This window comes from Xiphophorus hellerii, chromosome 4 (assembly GCF_003331165.1).
Source record: "Xiphophorus hellerii strain 12219 chromosome 4, Xiphophorus_hellerii-4.1, whole genome shotgun sequence".
Lineage (NCBI taxonomy): Eukaryota > Metazoa > Chordata > Actinopteri > Cyprinodontiformes > Poeciliidae > Xiphophorus > Xiphophorus hellerii.
The window spans coordinates 25,711,507-25,728,406 of record NC_045675.1 but is presented as its reverse complement, the minus strand read 5'-3'; the positions used below and the strand labels follow the sequence as shown (position 1 = coordinate 25,728,406).

The following is a 16,900-nucleotide window of genomic DNA, read 5'->3' as shown; positions in this document are numbered from 1 at the left end:
TTTCAAAAAGCCATACCTGATTCACCGGAAAATATCTAAAAATAGATTAGAAATGCTGAACATCTACCAACCTAAGAAGAGCTGCAAAGCCATTTGGACACCAACAAACCACAGTGATGAGCTCTACCCACACATGGAAAAAAACATGAAAAATCCAAAAACACAGAGCACATCAAGAGTGGATTAAAGACTGATCCAAGATGTCACATAAGATTATAATCTTACAGGTCACAAAAAGTCATCAGTGTGACAGCTCCAAAATTAAACACACTGCTGAGCAACAAGAAACACAAACATCCGTCTCACATTTTCCCAAAAAGAATCAAGACTTTTGGGAAAATATTCTGTGGAACGTCGAGACAACAGAGGAACATTTGCAAGGCGTACATTAAATCTGGTGTAAAACCAAACACAGTCCTTCAGAACAATAAACATGACTCCTTCGGTCAAACGTGGTGTTGGTGTGGTAGTGTCTGCAGCTGCTTTACTGCGTCAGGACAGAGGCAACTTGCTGCAATTGATGAAACCATGAATTCTGGTTTCTTGTAGAAAATCTTAAAGGAAAATGTTTGGCAATGTGCTTATGAGCAAACACACCAGCAAATTCACATCTGAACTACTCATAAAACCAGAAAACAGATCTTAGAGTGGCATACTTCTGCACTTAATTCCAATTGTGAAGCTATGAATAAGTCGTCAATTTGCCATATTAGAGCTTTAAATCCTAAACTGTACAACGAAAGGGGTTCCTTTAAGAACTGCTCCTCGATGACGTAAAGGACACAGCGCCAGTTGTAACGGCCATCTAAACCTGATGCTGCAAAGGTAGCAAAATCGGTTCTGAGGTCTAGAAGACAATTACTCGCTCTCAAGGGCCAGGTTGGTTTGGATAGCTTTTCATCCCTTAATAATTGTAACCTTCATTTGAATGCTGCATTTTCATAAACTCAGCTTACTTTTGTCAGATCTTGAAATTTGTTTGAATCTGGTAAATACTCTTTTGCAACACTGGAGGATTTAAAAACGGACATTTGATTTAATTCACTCTGGGTTTCCTCTTCTATAGTATCTGCACTCTAATGTTGTTTCGTGATTATGCCCACCTGTATTTGACCTGGTCCAACGTGGAACTTCTGGAGAATGTTAATGAGGAAATCCTGCACTTCATACCAGGGATAGATGGAGTTGGAGCCATCAAGAACAATCACTATGTCCATAAAGGTTTCACACCCTGAACATAAAAAAAAGAAACATATGTTCATGTGTGCAAATATAATCCCCCTGCTGTGATTTAGAGCCACCAGTGGATCTTTGTCAAGCACGAAATATATTCTAAAGCTTACTCTGAAAGGCAGGGATAATCGTCCTGGAAAACTTGAAGCTTGCATTAACTTTGGAGCATAGTCCAGTGCTGTAGTAGGAGCTGCCACACTCATACGACCATAACGGCCCGCAAGCCTGAAATGTAAAAGAAAGTGTTTATACAAGCAACAACTAAGTGTATTCTGTAAGAAGAAACTCAGCAGTGTAACCGTATAATCAAAAGACAATCTTGTGGGCTTGGCCTTTTTTTCTTTTTGTCAACTGCCATCTCAATAAATATGTTTCAAGGAAGCATGGCTACGTTTACAGAACCACTCACCACAAAGCTGCTGTCTTTAGGGTTAGACACGAGCGTCATTCCCAGCCTCATCTTGTCCTTTCGTTCTGATACGTTGGTCAGAGATATCTTTCCTTGAAGGAAAAGGAATTTCACTGAGAGGATCTCAGATGCACAGATCCATGCATGCACAGTCCTACAGAGAACAAACAGAGGCTCCACCATGTGGGACTGCGGTTTGTTATTGCTGTCTGGCCAGGCAAAGCAGTGTCCACATCTTCAGATCTCAACGTTTACGCCACCAAACTGCAAGTGATTATCCAACCAACATCACATGTGCAACTCGTATGAATAGGGCATGCAGTAAAGACTGCAGTGTGGTAAAATACACACATGGAAGTGTACATGAACCATTAAAAGGTGGAATGACTGGTATGGGACCCAGACTCCTGTTCCATAGAGTTTACTATGACTAGCATCAAATGTACCATTGATAAATACATTCATTTTGGTCTTGGACTGTCAAATTGTGATACAAGTATTATGAAAATAAGAATGTTTTAATTGTTAATGTACAGAAGCACAACAAAATTCATTTCTGTATATTCCATTCAAAAACAGGTGACTGAAAGTGTTTTGTTTTTTTTACATATTTTGTTAAAACTACCATTATGTCCAGACATTATAATATAAGACAGATAATCTGTGAAAAGACCTCCTCCCTGAGCTACTATTGCCATCTGCAGAAATACACCACTCCCAGTCAAAACCAGCCAATCAAAGCCAGGAGGAAGGTGTTAGTGCTGTCAATCACGCTCATAATCACGCTGCTGAATGTGCTAATGGCACAGAAACAACTTACCATTACCAGGAGAAAAGGAGAGGGCTAGGACCCTTCTCCTGGCTCTCATTGGTTGTTTCTAATTAGCACTGGGATCACTGGGAGGAAGCAGAGGAGCTCAATTTTTGCACCGATTATCTGTCTCACACCATACTGTCACGTCATAATGACAGTTTCAACAAATATGTGAAAAATATTCATTTTTTAATAAAAGTTATGTAATGCAATTTTTATTATTTGCAAGGTAAATGAAAATGTATTAAGTGTGCTTTAGTGGATAAATATGACCTAAGAACAAGAGCTGGTGGTTACTTATGGTGTTACATTTCCTCTCAAGTCCAAACTTGGATTTGGGGAAGGCACTAAACCCAACTTAATTTTACTCCAGTTCAAAGTTAGAAAATAGTGGGTTTTGCTAAATAACAGTAGGCTCAATTCTAGCAGGTACTTGTATATCTTGGTTTTAAAGAGACAGTTCAGAATGATTTCATTTCTTTGCAATTAAGATATGTAGTCTATCATGTGAAACTTTGGTGATGAGCTGCTATACTTTACCTAAATTGAGTTTTGAGCAGCTGTTGCCATTGGTTCTCTTGTTCAGCGCGCATTTATATACATCCCCTGTTTGGTAAGACCCAGTCATTTCATACGGCGCACCCACTAATAACCTGGAAACACAGAGAATTCATACGTTAGAAAAGTGTGACTGTGCCCTGCAAAAAGCCCTCAGGTCCTCCTTAGAGTTTGTAAACAATACACAACTTCTCTCGTTCTCTCTTTCACTGAGCACAATGTCTGAACTATAACCAACTCTCTGAGGGAATATGAGCAACTATTAAATTCAATGACCCACACTAAACACCTGAGTCGACTCAGAAGATTTTAAACCTCTTTTTCTAAGGAAGTGACTTTGTTTATTTACTCTGGCCAGCAAAAGTCTCATATTGAAGAACTCTTCCACAGTCACACCCAGAAGCCACTTAGTGTAGCCAGTAGTTTCTACTTATCTAAACAAAATGAACTTCTTTGAAAAATCCTATAAAGAACCTTAGGAAGATATGTGTATTAGACAGGCATGTCTATCAGCACATAAGAGAGAGTTTTTACCATTTTTCCCCCACATTAGTCAAGAATATTATTATAAAACTAAGATTTCTGTCCTTATTATTCCTCAAATAAATATAGACAGATGAGAACAAAATTATATGATCATCGGTGGTAAGTAATTTTTCTCTGGTTAGAATGAATGTCTACAAAATATTTCCGTCTATTCTTAAAAAGTGTTTTGGCAACAGATGTAAATGGTTCTAAATGAAATGACTGAATGTACACAGATCAGGCATTACATTATGACAGTATGGAAGTCATCTTTTGCTGCTTAACCAGCCCTGATCGTTCATGGACTCTCTTTACAAATGAAAATATGTTCCTTAGAGTCGGACATGTTTGCCTGGCAAAGAGACAATTTGTGAGAGAATTTGGAGGTAAACTCAAAACTTCGAGCTGATTGTTTTGCTCCTCACACCAAACTTTTTGTTTTGCCTTAGTGGAAGCCACTGGGAGATGGTACATGCCAAATTAAGGAGTCATGGGACAACCTCTCATGAGACAACCACATGAATCAATGACCCTTAGCGGCCCATGACCCTGTCACCGGTTCACTGCTTTTCATGCATATTGACCAGGAACACCCCATCAGACCTACCGGTTTTCTTAAAATCTTTAGACCTGAGCTATCACAATTTAGCCTTGATCAGCCTTACTAAAATTCTTAATCTTTTCTGTCTTTCCTGCTTTATTTCACATAAACTTTGACGGCTAAAAGTTAATTAGTTGTGTAATATATTCTAATACTACCAGCTGCCATAACAAAGATATGATCAGTCTTATTCGCATTGCCTATCGGTAACTATTATGTTATGTCTGTTCAGTGGTAATTGTACATTTGCTTGTATATTTAGTTCATTTTTTGTAAAGTACCTGAACTTCCAGCCAGTGTTGTGACGAGACATTGGAATGTCTGAGAAAATAACATTTAGTCTCATGCAGGCTCTTAGATCAATAAATGAAATCAGAGGAATTTTGCTACCACAGACCACCAAGCCCGCCCGCTGCAGATGTCTGAAGTCCTCAACGAGCAGTCCTGAGTGCTGGACATTCTCTTCGGACTGTTTCACGTGTTTGCACATGAAAACTCTTCTTGTCGAGAGTCAGTCTCTGACTGAGCTTCACAGCGTTGTGTGAGGTCAGGGTGCTCTCATGAATGTCTCCTCTAAGGTTTAACTGACCTAATGTTACAATGAACATGAGTCAACTTCAGAGTAAATTTAGGGCATGAAGACCAAATGCTTTTCAAACATAAGATTTCTTCGTTCTTTGTTCCCCTTAGGTTAGACTGTCGAAGTTCTGAGGGTTTCATGTTTCAAGTCTTTTGATGTATAACCAATTCATTATGCTTACAGCTCATTTGCAAAATTATAATTCCCACAGCTTTCTTTTTTACCACCTCAGACAATATAAAGTTGGCTCCACCAGCAGTTTTTAACCCTCCTGCGGTCTCAACACGACACTGAGGGGGAGATGTCACTGTCAGGTAGCGGGGAAGCAGGAGGGAGTTTGTCCAGTCAGACCGTCAATTCCCGAAACTACATAAAGAAAACTTTGTAAAAGCGCCCGACCCTGTCTCTTAAGGCCACGAGAGGGTTAAAAAAATCTCACTCACACAGTGCCTTCACAAGAAGTTATCCTGTTTAATTTGTAAATAGATGCGACTTAAAAACCTAACAATAGGATTATTATCCTTGGTGTTCAGATGTTTTCATTCTATTTCTGTCATTATGCCCTAACATTTCTTGCCGTGTTTAGTTTAGTATTAAAGACACATCACACACATATTTGAAAAAGGTTGTGTAAAATTTTAGGAAAGAGAAAAATGATATAATTAGAATCTAGCATTGATAGTTGTGTCAAAACCCAGCCCCCCATGATGAAGGGAATTACATGAACAGAACTAACTACAACCAAATCAGAACTTTACTTTCAATGTTTTACCTTCCCAGCTACATCACAGGCACAAGCCTAACAAATTGAAATATTACATCGCACTCAGTTTTCATAAATGCATCACATATCTGAAACAGATCAGGTACGTTTTTAACGCAGACGTTGTTTAAAGTAAAAATCACAGGGAATGTAGCAGACATGGAATAACTGAGTTCAGTGGTACTGTAAAGGAAAGACATTTAACACCACCTTATGGGAAAAGCAGACCGCAGCCAGACTTTGATGAGGTCAAAGTCTAACAACTACTGTCAGATCCGCAGATCAAACTCATTCATTTCTTAGAAAAAAGCGTGTATAGATAGGGAAATATGGTTAAATTCAGCACTGTGAAAGCAAAAGCAAACAATAAAAGGATACAACTTTTGTATATTGTACAGTTTTGAGTTCAAGTCAAACCAACGTTAACACAATGAACAAAAGCCCAAAAGAATATGGCTTGTAAGACAAGAAACACTAAACTGTTGCTATAAATTGCGACTAAATCTAAGATTAGATCATTCCATTGCAGTATCTAAAGGTTTTAAGACATCTGCAGCGTGCTACTGTGTAGCCGTTTTGTCACATAGACATCAAAGAATGTTTAAAGAAGCAGGTCTGAGGTTTTTCAGCAGGGGCCCCAGCTCCGAGGCATTTCACAGTGGGAAATTTTCCATGCGAGATGCATTTTTACAACCTGAAATACTCTGGAGAGGAGTTCAACCAGATCACGCAGGGAACGGTGAATGTTGCTTAATGTATCCATTGGTATTCATTGGAAACCTGAGTGTTCTGTTTAGGCTGCAGCAAAGTGTAGGATACTGGATAAAGCTCCCCGCGCGTAATGAGAGTTTTGAGCGGAGGATTTTCCTATGCATTAGCAGATTATTCCACTCCATTTTTGCAGTTCCAACTGCTGAAAACATCTGCAAAAATCTGAGGTCTCTCGCTTCTCTAAAAGTGTTTTATTGTAGCTAACAAATCCTCTTAATTATATAATAGGATAAAAGTGAGTAAGGTGGCATGTGGCTCGGATTTCTGGTTTGCAGGCCTTTTTCTGTAAAGACCCTGTGATTGCCTGAGAAAGACCGCCATGGAAAGAATGACTGAGAACTATTACAGGTTGTTGCATTTGGATGATCTTTCTCTTCAAACAGTTACAGAAGCAGACTCTTTAGTGGATTTTTTTTTTCTTACCGGTTATGATCCAACATATTGCAGGAGCAACAAAAGAAAAGGGGAAATGTTCAAACCGTCCATCACTGGACATCAAAGAGTGACTCATATGGAAGCAAGCGGGAGTGTTATTGTTCCTGTGGCCAATTTTTAAAGTCTCGCAGAATCTGGAAATCATCTCACTATTATGGATCCAACAGTGCTCATATTTTCATTGCTATTAATATCATGATTACTACCGCACTCATTGGTGTCTCTTATGCGTCTTTGGTTCAGTTCGGGACAGACCGACCTCAATGGAGAGACGGGAAAAAAGAGGGGGGATTGTTGCCGTTGAGTTAAATCTGATCATTTTGTGGAAGCGATTAAGATTTTATCAAAATGGCAAAAATGGCCATCTAACATGAAGCCTGACCCAAAGTAACTGCATGAGCATTTCTAACCGTGGTTACCAGGGTACACAGGATTTTTAGGGTTTGAGGAAGTGCCATCCCCAAACCCAAGCTGCCATTAATGTGGTAATGTTTTTCAGACTTGGAGAGGAGACGTATACGCTGTGAAACCACATCCCTGCTCCAAACAAGAGCTTCTGCCTGATGTCACGCTCTCCCATAACATTCCATCCATCTACATTAACAAGATAAGTGGGCTTTTTTTTGTTAATACTGTCTTATAAATCAAGTGAATTGTAATGGGGACGTTATTCTTTCTTAAAGACATTTATTTTGTTTGTCCAGAATGCCCGAGAGCAATGGATAGACATTCATGGGAAAATAAGACTCATGATGCAGTTAAGGGCAAATACTGGTTACTGTAAACTGTTGTCACCAAAAAGACCTTCAGGGTTTTTTTTCCTTAGGATAAACATTTCTGGTCATATAATTACAGGCTCATGAGAAGAAGGGCCATTGAAAAAAGCATTGCACCATTTTTTCCAATGGATAAATACGACTGGCACGTGTATGTATGGGTCCCACTAAAAGAGCATTATTGTCCTTATTAAGTGCCTTCCTTTTATTTTGGCACAATCAGCATGCAACAAAAATATCGGGGAAAATTTTCAAACTGTTTCCATGAAACACAGAGGAAACTCTTTGCAGACGGCCTTGGATGGCACCACTAAGAATGTCAGCATCTGAGATCAGGAAGACAGCTCAGTCTGATGCATCCATTTAAACTTATAAAGCTGGATTTACAGCACCCTCCACATTTATTACACCCACCACATTGTAATTAATAAAATGAGCTAATCCCTATAAAAAGTTTTAAATGCATGGATTAAATGACAAGTTGATTTAGATTTTAGCCATCACCATGGAGTCGGAGAGGGTAAACAATTGCTAAATCCAGTCTTGAGGATTTAAAATGGTGGAATATATTGAACCGTTCATGTTCCAAGACAGAAAATACAACTACAATATCATAGAAAAGGGACTTGCTAAGAGATGCTTCTCTGTAGTCAGAGAATCACGACATCTTTCTGAAGATTGCATTCATTTAATATTAAGTCAGAAAAATCACATATGGAGCTTTCAACTCATGAACATAGATGATGTTTTTTTTATTTTAAATCAGGAATGAAAATATATCCGATAACTAGAAAGTGTTTGGTGAAAGTGCCAGAGCAAGTGCACAGAGGAAGTCCACTGTTACAAAGAATCCTTAAATAATATCCCATTTGGCCTTTTGTTTTTCTTCAGCTCTACTCCAAAGGCATTCAGAAATGCATGGTGAAAACAGAGCTTAAAACAGTTTTTAAAACCTTTTTGTTTAGATGGCGCGAGGAAGGAAAAAAATCGTAGTTCAGTCCAGCAAACAAGTTCAAATAAAGGAGATACAATCTGAGACCAGCGGCAAACGACTTCATAGACTCCCTGCAGTTCTCAGTGATGTGCAGCTAATGAGCAGAGGTCAGGTCTCAGCTGAGTACGACTGTAGAAAAATAAACAGTGGAATACTGAGTGGGAGGCTTCAGTGGTGCAGGGCTGAAATATGCAGGTTTAAGTTTCCCATCAGCTTTGACCCAGGAACTTATCTGGAGGATTATTCTCAGCTCTAGGAGGAGAGAGAGTCTGCACTGGCAAAGTGCTTAAAAGACCGAAGCTTAGTGTAGATATGTAGGGAAGGGCTCACTGATGACTACAGTTCCTTCATCTTCATAGCCATGCACAGTCGTGAACCTTAAATGTGACAACTTTTTGATGTAAAGAAATTGATTAAGTTACAACTAAATTTTGATCTGCTAAAAAAAAATGCAAACGACTGCCTTGCTTGGAAAATAATTTCTTATTTCAGAGAAATTGATGAAAATTCCAACTCTACTGTCCCACTATCGAAGACCTCTGAACTCACCAGCATGTCTGCCTTTCTTTGGGTTCAAGTCGTAATAAACCATTTATTTTAACAGACCTGAATTCCCAGCTGGGAATCTGCTTCTATCTAAAAAACACAAGTGTTTTCAGGATGCCAACAGCTCTGGAAAAGTTGAGTGTAAAACTATTTAGCATAGATGCTCTCTGCCAACGTCGTTAGTAGTAGCAATTGTGATCCATCTCAAAGCTCGGTTTATGTGGGAGCTACATTAAATGCAAAACCGAGTTTGTTAAAAGGGTTTGGATTTGACGATGGGATGATTTATGGCTAGTCAGGAGCTGAATTAATTAAAAACAACTGCATAACCTGTAAGTTTTCATTGGCTGTCTGCTTAGACAGATGACCTCACATCCATCACTGTCTTACAGACATTATGTCCTGATGTCTGTGCTAATGTCTCAGGGTTGCTCAACCTCCTATGTCCATTGCCTGCACAACCTTTTACCTAAATAAGGCGTTGATCATCTCTGCTCTCCTGTTAGTTCCCCTTTTTCCCTTAACCGTTCACCTTTCACCTACTATCTACCTACAACATATCAGTGATGTTTAATTGCAGTTACACCTTTTACACCATTTCAAGTTCAATGTCAAAATCACATTTATATCACATTTATTTTCTTTAGCTTCTCTGATTTAGCATTCATTTATAATTTTATAACCATAACTTATTAATTATACTTATTATAATCCTAATGTGAGTTATTACAGATGTTTTTCTGAAAAGAAACCAAGAATAATCCATGATTCTAATTATTTGATACCAAAGTTACAGTTACTTGTTTTTCTTGTAAGTGTTCCCACAAATGTACGTGTAAATATTATTACAAGTAAACCAATATTAATATAAGTATTTTACTTTGAATCTTATCAAATTACCAAAATGTTTAGATTTAATTCTTTAAAACTTTCATGCTTTAAAATAAGAAATAGTCTCAGCTATATTTATAAATCTGCAGGCTGGAAACTAACTTCCTCTTTTTCCAGGAAACCTGCTTTTCCTGTTTAATGACTCTCTCTGTCTGACTATGATTTCTTATGATTAGATAGAAAAAAGTAGAATTAAAGCAAAGTTTGCATGAGACAAAAACAACACACACAACCAGATTTATTTTATTGACACTTAAGTCTACTGCTGGGCCTAGATGTCACTTGAGTGATTCATTTTAAAGATAACTTTATTTATTATTACTGTTAAACTAAAATCTCCAGCATGGGGAAGTGGGATGAGCTCGGATTTTCTTGACACAATGTGACGGCTATCACTCAGCCAGCTGCAGGACTCTATTAAAATTAGATATTTGATCTAATTCAAGTCTTGGTATTTCAACTCTAATCTGGAGAAGATCTTTAAATTAGCCCTTAATGTGCAGATTTGTTAGGAGCTAACAAGTTTTCCTATTAAATTTGTTGTTCAGTTTATTAGTTTTTATGCTGATTGCACTGCTAAGATGTCAATGCATTAAGTTTTGATGGAATCTTAACATCTTGTTTTTATTGCAGTACAATAATTTTACCTTAACAAACATCAGAAACAAAATTTACATTTCACGTCTCTGTACCAAGACACGTTTTTACGGCAAAAAAATTTCAACTTCCGAAATTAGATTTATTTTTAAATTAATTGAACTATTAAGTATTATAAGATTATGGAGTTGTGGATATCAATAGTTTCCCCACTGGTAATTGTGTTAACATTTCTGTCTAAATATGGAATTCTTCCCCGGCAAAAAAAAAGGTTTGATATTTCTGAAAAAACCCAGTCTGGGATTCTTCTGCTGCCAAAAGAGATGAATTTACTTTAAAGATTGTTTATACATCATTACCACTCATGCCAAAAGGTGTCGGCGTTTCACCATCGCTTCTGTGTTTTCTTTTTTCAAAAGACTCAAAGTCTTGTCTTGCAAAGTTTAGATGAAGAAATACGTTTTCTTTTTTGTTCTCCAGCTGAGAACCGTCACACTCAGAGCCGTGTATGTCCACAGACGAGCAAACAAACACTGTCTTGCATGAGGGAGCGAGCAGCTGTCGGTCCGTACGGCAGACCTCCGTTTTAAAATCTACAGGATGACAGCGCCACCAGCTTGAGAAACAGACAGGCCGAAGTGTAACACAAACAGGATGCTCAGCGCTGTAGATCTCTGTTGGTTAGAACCGGAAAAACACTTGACTAGAAACAAACACCAAAATCTGTAAACTTTTAACCACATTAATCTTGTTCTATGCTTTTTTCTTTTTTTTGGTAAGGGGGTTTATAAAGATATTCACCTCCTATTCATTGTATGAGCAACTAACAGGGGTGCTCATGTCTATAAAGGTATCGACAATATATTTCCAACAATATATATGCTGCGGGGACAGTCTGTACAGAGCTATTCTTCCAGTAAAAGAATGTTTCCACTTCATTCTCAGACATTTACCTCAGTTCAGGCTGCGTCTCTGGTGTCCTTCATTCCACATACGTCAGCCTCATCAGGCCCTTCTCACTTTTGGTATGCACAGTTTAATTTAAAAAAAAAAAAAAAGTTTCATTTCAAAGTGTAATGGGTAGTGTTGTTCAAATTGAACTGGCAGCTCGTGCAATCCCTCCCCCCCACGTCAGACTATTTGAGGTCTGGGGCAGCAAAAACTACCATGCCTCCATAATCACAAACTGAATAACCACTAGAATCGTAACTCTACCTTCAACGTTACGTTCCAGCAGACTTTAAAAAAAAAAACAAAGAGCTCTTTCATGCCCCAAAACATTTTACTATCTGTGAAGACTTAGATCATAAGCGCCTCATCAGTGTTGCAGGATCTGGAGTTGTAATTCCTCAGAACCGACAGAACGTCATGTTTTAGTTCCAGTTTCTTTAGATGAACATGGTACTCTCACACTTTTCACACGCTCCCTTGCATAAAACAACTCAGGCCTCATATTTCAGGCTGCTCAGAGGTCAAGGAGAACGGAAATCTTGCCAAGAGGGACACTAAAAGTTTTTTAGCATGGGAAAACAAGTTAAACATGGAATTTACAACTACAAGTACAGAAGTATGAAAACACTGGTGATAAAAAACTTATTTAAGTAATAAAAATTGGATTTCTCAGTTGTTTGTTTGAGAGTATTATTGTTACAGAAGCTTAATTAAGTTAAAAAACTGTTGGGATAATTGGTTAATCTTGGAGTTGGTACAAAGGAATATTTACATTGCATTGGAGAAGCTGGACATGACCTTGTCAAATAGTAGCTGAGGTAATTTGCTGCAGGACACTTTATTTCATCGATCTATTGCATTCAGTCCCTTTTATTTTAATATATTTCAATTTTTAGACCAAGGAACAAATCAGAGAGGTCAGCGATAAAAAGCTACAAAGTTATAAAACGTCATTCGAAGCTTTGAACATCGTAGACAGAGCAGACAGAGCCTTACACAGCTGGAAACCACACAACACCTTTACTTGTTAGAATGGCTTAGTCAAAGTCCTGATTTAAATCAATTTGAGAATCTCTCCATCCAACCTGACTGAGTTGAGGTGTTATTTTTTTCTTTTTTGCTACACAGGAGTTATACTAAGACGTAGAACTAAGTTTGAGTTACTTTTTAGGTATTTTTTAGTATCAGGTATTTAAAAATACAGAATTTAACAGGTAATTAATAATGAGGCAGTAGGGTGGAGATAAGAGAAATAAAATACAATTTAAATAGTTTAAAAATGACAAAAACAAACAAAAAAAATGCTGTGCAGTTTCCTTTAATGCTATTGGTACAACTGAGACGTTTGTCTTTCATAAAACTGGATCCAAACTTTTTCTCCAAATACCTAATAGCATGAACACAGAAGCTTTTTAAAAGTCAAACTAAAAAAAAAAAAATGACATGATGGAAGTTGAAACTTCACAAAAAGCCAGCACAATGCTTGCCAACAGACTCTGGGAATGCCAGAATCTAATTTTGGCCACCACATGGAGCCAGTGGACCTAATAATAGTGTGCAACAGGAATCAGCATCGGTTATGAGGTAATACGACGGATGCAGGGAATTCAGGTCAAGGCTACAGTTTGTTTCGCAATTTCAGGTTAACGGGAGAAAACCTTGCGCAGCCCAGGAGAGGTGCAGTAGATCACCGTCTTTCCAGGGAAGGAAAAGAAATGAGACATCCAACTGTCCTGCCGCCAGGTCAGACAGTATTTCAGCACTACGGCTTGTCAGCATCTGCTTCACAGTCATAATGTACTGGATCTCTGGATCTCAGCCATCAAACCCGTAAGGTAAATTTAACATGAGAAAAACTAGGACATAAATCGGCACAAAAGAGTGGAAAGTTTGAATCAAGCCATCCAGGTGGATTCCTATTGCTTACCAAAGGCTAGAAATATGCGTCCCAGCAAAAGTAAAGATACTTTTTAATCACTGGAACCAAATTATTAAAATCCAGTTCTCAAAAAATGCGTACATTGTACGCCATATGAAGCTTTTTAATAAAACAAATAAACATTTTTGCTTATTTGTAGGAATGTTGACATGGATGTTTGATGAATATGCAAACAGATTGACAATGAATGGATTTTAATGAATAAGCATTAGCAAACTCAAAGAGTTTTAAACTGAAAGGTAATATGACACAACCATAAACATGCAGGAAGAAATATATGTCTCTTGTATTTTTAGAAGCGCTGTATAAATTGCTTAAGTCCCTTACCATTTTTCTCCTCCTGCAGCAACATGTTGCTGAATAGTGTATCCAAATTGAGTTTGCTTTGGACCTTTGATGATTCTGGGCTTTTTTGTGTCAATATTGAAGCAGTCATGGAACCCTTGAAAAAGAGAGAAAAAAAAGAGATTCAATGTCAATGGAGTACATCCAGTTCTTATAACAAACTTTTGCCACATCAAGTTGACACAGACATTTTCTGCATGACTTTGTCTCTCACATCACTGTGGAGGAATTTATCCCTCCCCAATTATTTCCCCTACATTTCTTAAGTTCAATAAGGTTGGAAGACATTATTTCTCTGTCAAATCTTAGGCTGACCACTCTTCATTAAAATTGGAAGTCGTACCTTATCGTGCAACATGTATAAAGTTCATGTATCTATTCTTCTCCACAAATTTATCCGTCTCTCATTTTCCTGTCACTTTTGGAAATATGGCAGATAAAACATTATTGCCCAGGAGGAGAAAGACCTTGAACCATTTATTTTTTCAATCGTTTTCATTCTTTTCAATGCGCAGAAGAAGAGTACCTGCTGCCTTCTGTGCAAATGGGACACAGCACTGCCCTCTATCGGAGATAGACGGAACTGCCTCCCCCCTTCGCATTTTCACTAAATGCGCAGGTGAAAATGCGCATTTAGTGAGTAAATATCGCACTGACGTTCATTAAATATATTAGACAGACTGCGAAAATTCAGAATACATAGAACATGTATATTTAAATAATTATACTGGCGATAACAAGAGAGGCAGCAATGGGCATGCGCCAACTGCCTGCTTCATATAAGTGTGTTTGGCACAGCGCCACCAGTGGTGAGGCACTGCATCATCCTGGACTTCTTCCCTTTGAACAGGCAATGCGTAAGCTCAGCGAATTTTACCATAAAAACTTTGAAATTACCAACAAAACCCATCGCTTCACTTCCCATTTAGCTATTTTACTTGTCAGGATTACAGGTGAGGGCCTCACTGCCTTCCCTGACCGCAACTGCGGACATATAAAATACCAGAAAAAAAAAAAAAAAAGATTTCGCATAAATCTTTTTCTAAATCTTTGCATCCTATCAATGATAATGACATAATTTCCCTTTTACATTTTCAGAAATGGAGATTTTTTTTATGATGATATGAGATAATTGTTTTAGGGCAAAACATTTTAAGCTTCACTCTCCTATTTCTAATTGCCTCAAGTTGTTGATTTTTTTTTTTTTAGCTCCTTATAAAAGATACAAACAAAAATATTTCAAATATCATCTCAAACTGAATATGGATTTAATGAGGCTTGTGCTTAGTGAGACTCAGTGATCTATATTTGAGGAAATTAAGATGAGAGTTAAACAGTTTTCTCACAGCTTGTGTTGCACAGTGAAGCTGAGAAGGCGGAGGTTTCTGCTTTCGGCCACCACAGACTTCCCACTGCTTTTATCTCTATGGCTCTACTCCACACACTGTTGGTGTAATGAATCTCCTGGCGTCACGCTAAACATCCCCACTTACATTCTCAGTCCAATCCCCTCTGATCATGTTAGACTTTTTCTTCCTCTTGCGAGGGGAAGCTCAGCAAAATCTAAGCCATGAGGTGAAGAACTGCTCAGCAAAAGTTGGACACATGTCGCCAATTAATCTACAAAGAATAACAGAGCAGATCTAATAACAGACGAGAGATTCAGCTGTGTCTCTTTTACCAACCGTGACAGCGAATCAGGGCTTGTTTTCACCTTGTGAGTTCAACTTCCTCTCTACACATGGTCTTCCAAAATGTAATCCTGATGTTACCAACTGAGGCAGGAAGCCCCACAAATTGTTTTTAACATAGTTTACATGTAACTACATGATACCAATATGATGCTGTCACATTCATCCAAGTCTGAGTCGGGAAGAGGATGTGGTCCATTCAAGTTGTCAGCATTTGGTGAAACTCTTACTGAATAGGCAAAGGCAAAAAAAAAAGAAAAATGTAATTCTAATTGCACTGCATGCATTTATTTTTGTAAGATCTGTCTTACTTTTAAGCATATCTATTTTTTTTTTAACTTTCTGAACAAATCTATTTTTAGGATGCCATTGGAAAACTTTGCTTAGAGTCCTTCTCTATGTCTTGCAGTCCTTATTCCTTTTCCGTGTCAGTATGACCACGGCAAATGTATTTATTAGAATCAGGCGGTCTGAAGCAATCAAACTGATGAACAAGTATTAAAATGTATTTAAATAATTGCAAATGGTAACATTTCTGAATCTTAATGTCATTCAAAGGTCTCATAACGCCAAAACTCTGCTTTTCTTGGTTTATCAGTAGATAAAATGTGTTTCTGTGTGCAGCTGTTGGCATTATAAATGCAGATCATGATTACAAGGCAGCTGTATTCCTTGAAGGAAAATGGCTCATGGACAGAAATGGGAAATTGGCTGCATTCCTTACATAGTGAATGTTTAGGAGAGTAAATAAGCTGTCCAAACACACAGATAGTTAAATATCTGCTTCTGCTGTTTCTTTCTTTGCACGCATTTGTAAATTCCTGGACAAAACTGGGAGTTTTATGATATGATGATATGATTGTCAAAAACAAGCAAAAAACCCCAATTTGTGTGACTGTCAGTTGTTTTCCACTTTTTGTCATTTCACCACAAGCACGTCACATCTTCTTGATTGCCACGAGCAGAGACAAACGGTTCTGCTTCACAAAAGCTTTCTTTGAAATAAATACGCATCATTTCAATGCAAACTTTTTATGTAAATATTGAAACAAACCCACCATTCCCCATTTCCTGTTGTGTGACGGGTCCACATGTTTCTTTGTCTATCATCCTATCTCCAAACATCTCTCTGAAGTCTGAGTTTGCCCAGAAAGATATAAAGGCTGACTGAAAATAGCTGGTCGGGAACAAAGAGGTGTGTGCAAGAAATAAATAAAAATGAGCATGGCCCTTCTGACTATGTATCAGAGGAAATGGAGGGCAGCGATTTGCATAATTTTAAAGTGTAGCCATTTGGAAAAACCTAAATGTCGACTTTCAAGAGCAGAAAGTAAAAGTGTCCCAATATGCCAACTCTGCAGCTGAAGGTTTCTCCAGTTCCCATTTAAAGCTCCTAATGTGCCAGAGAAGTGTAATATTCTCGGTAATATCAGCAGTTTTGAATGCTGGGTCGGAATCTTGCCGGGTTTCCTGTGTACCGG

The 16,900-nt window shown here is 38.0% G+C and overlaps 1 protein-coding gene across 3 annotated transcripts in view; it reads right to left on the bottom strand.

Moving 5' to 3' along the window:
• The window catches only part of itga11a (integrin, alpha 11a), a 58,599-nt gene that overhangs the window by 32,849 nt on the left and 8,850 nt on the right, over positions 1-16,900 (bottom strand). For 2 of the 3 annotated variants that reach the window (XM_032561504.1, XM_032561505.1), the window contains exons 2-6: positions 13,711-13,825; positions 2,997-3,109; positions 1,643-1,734; positions 1,344-1,458; positions 1,104-1,231 (exon numbers count right to left, since the gene is read on the bottom strand). In XM_032561504.1, coding sequence (XP_032417395.1) covers positions 1,104-1,231; positions 1,344-1,458; positions 1,643-1,734; positions 2,997-3,109; positions 13,711-13,825 — 563 coding nt within the window. Of the gene's footprint in view, positions 1-1,103; positions 1,232-1,343; positions 1,459-1,642; positions 1,735-2,996; positions 3,110-13,710; positions 13,826-16,900 lie in introns of those variants that run through there. The other variant, XM_032561506.1, reaches the window with a different exon arrangement.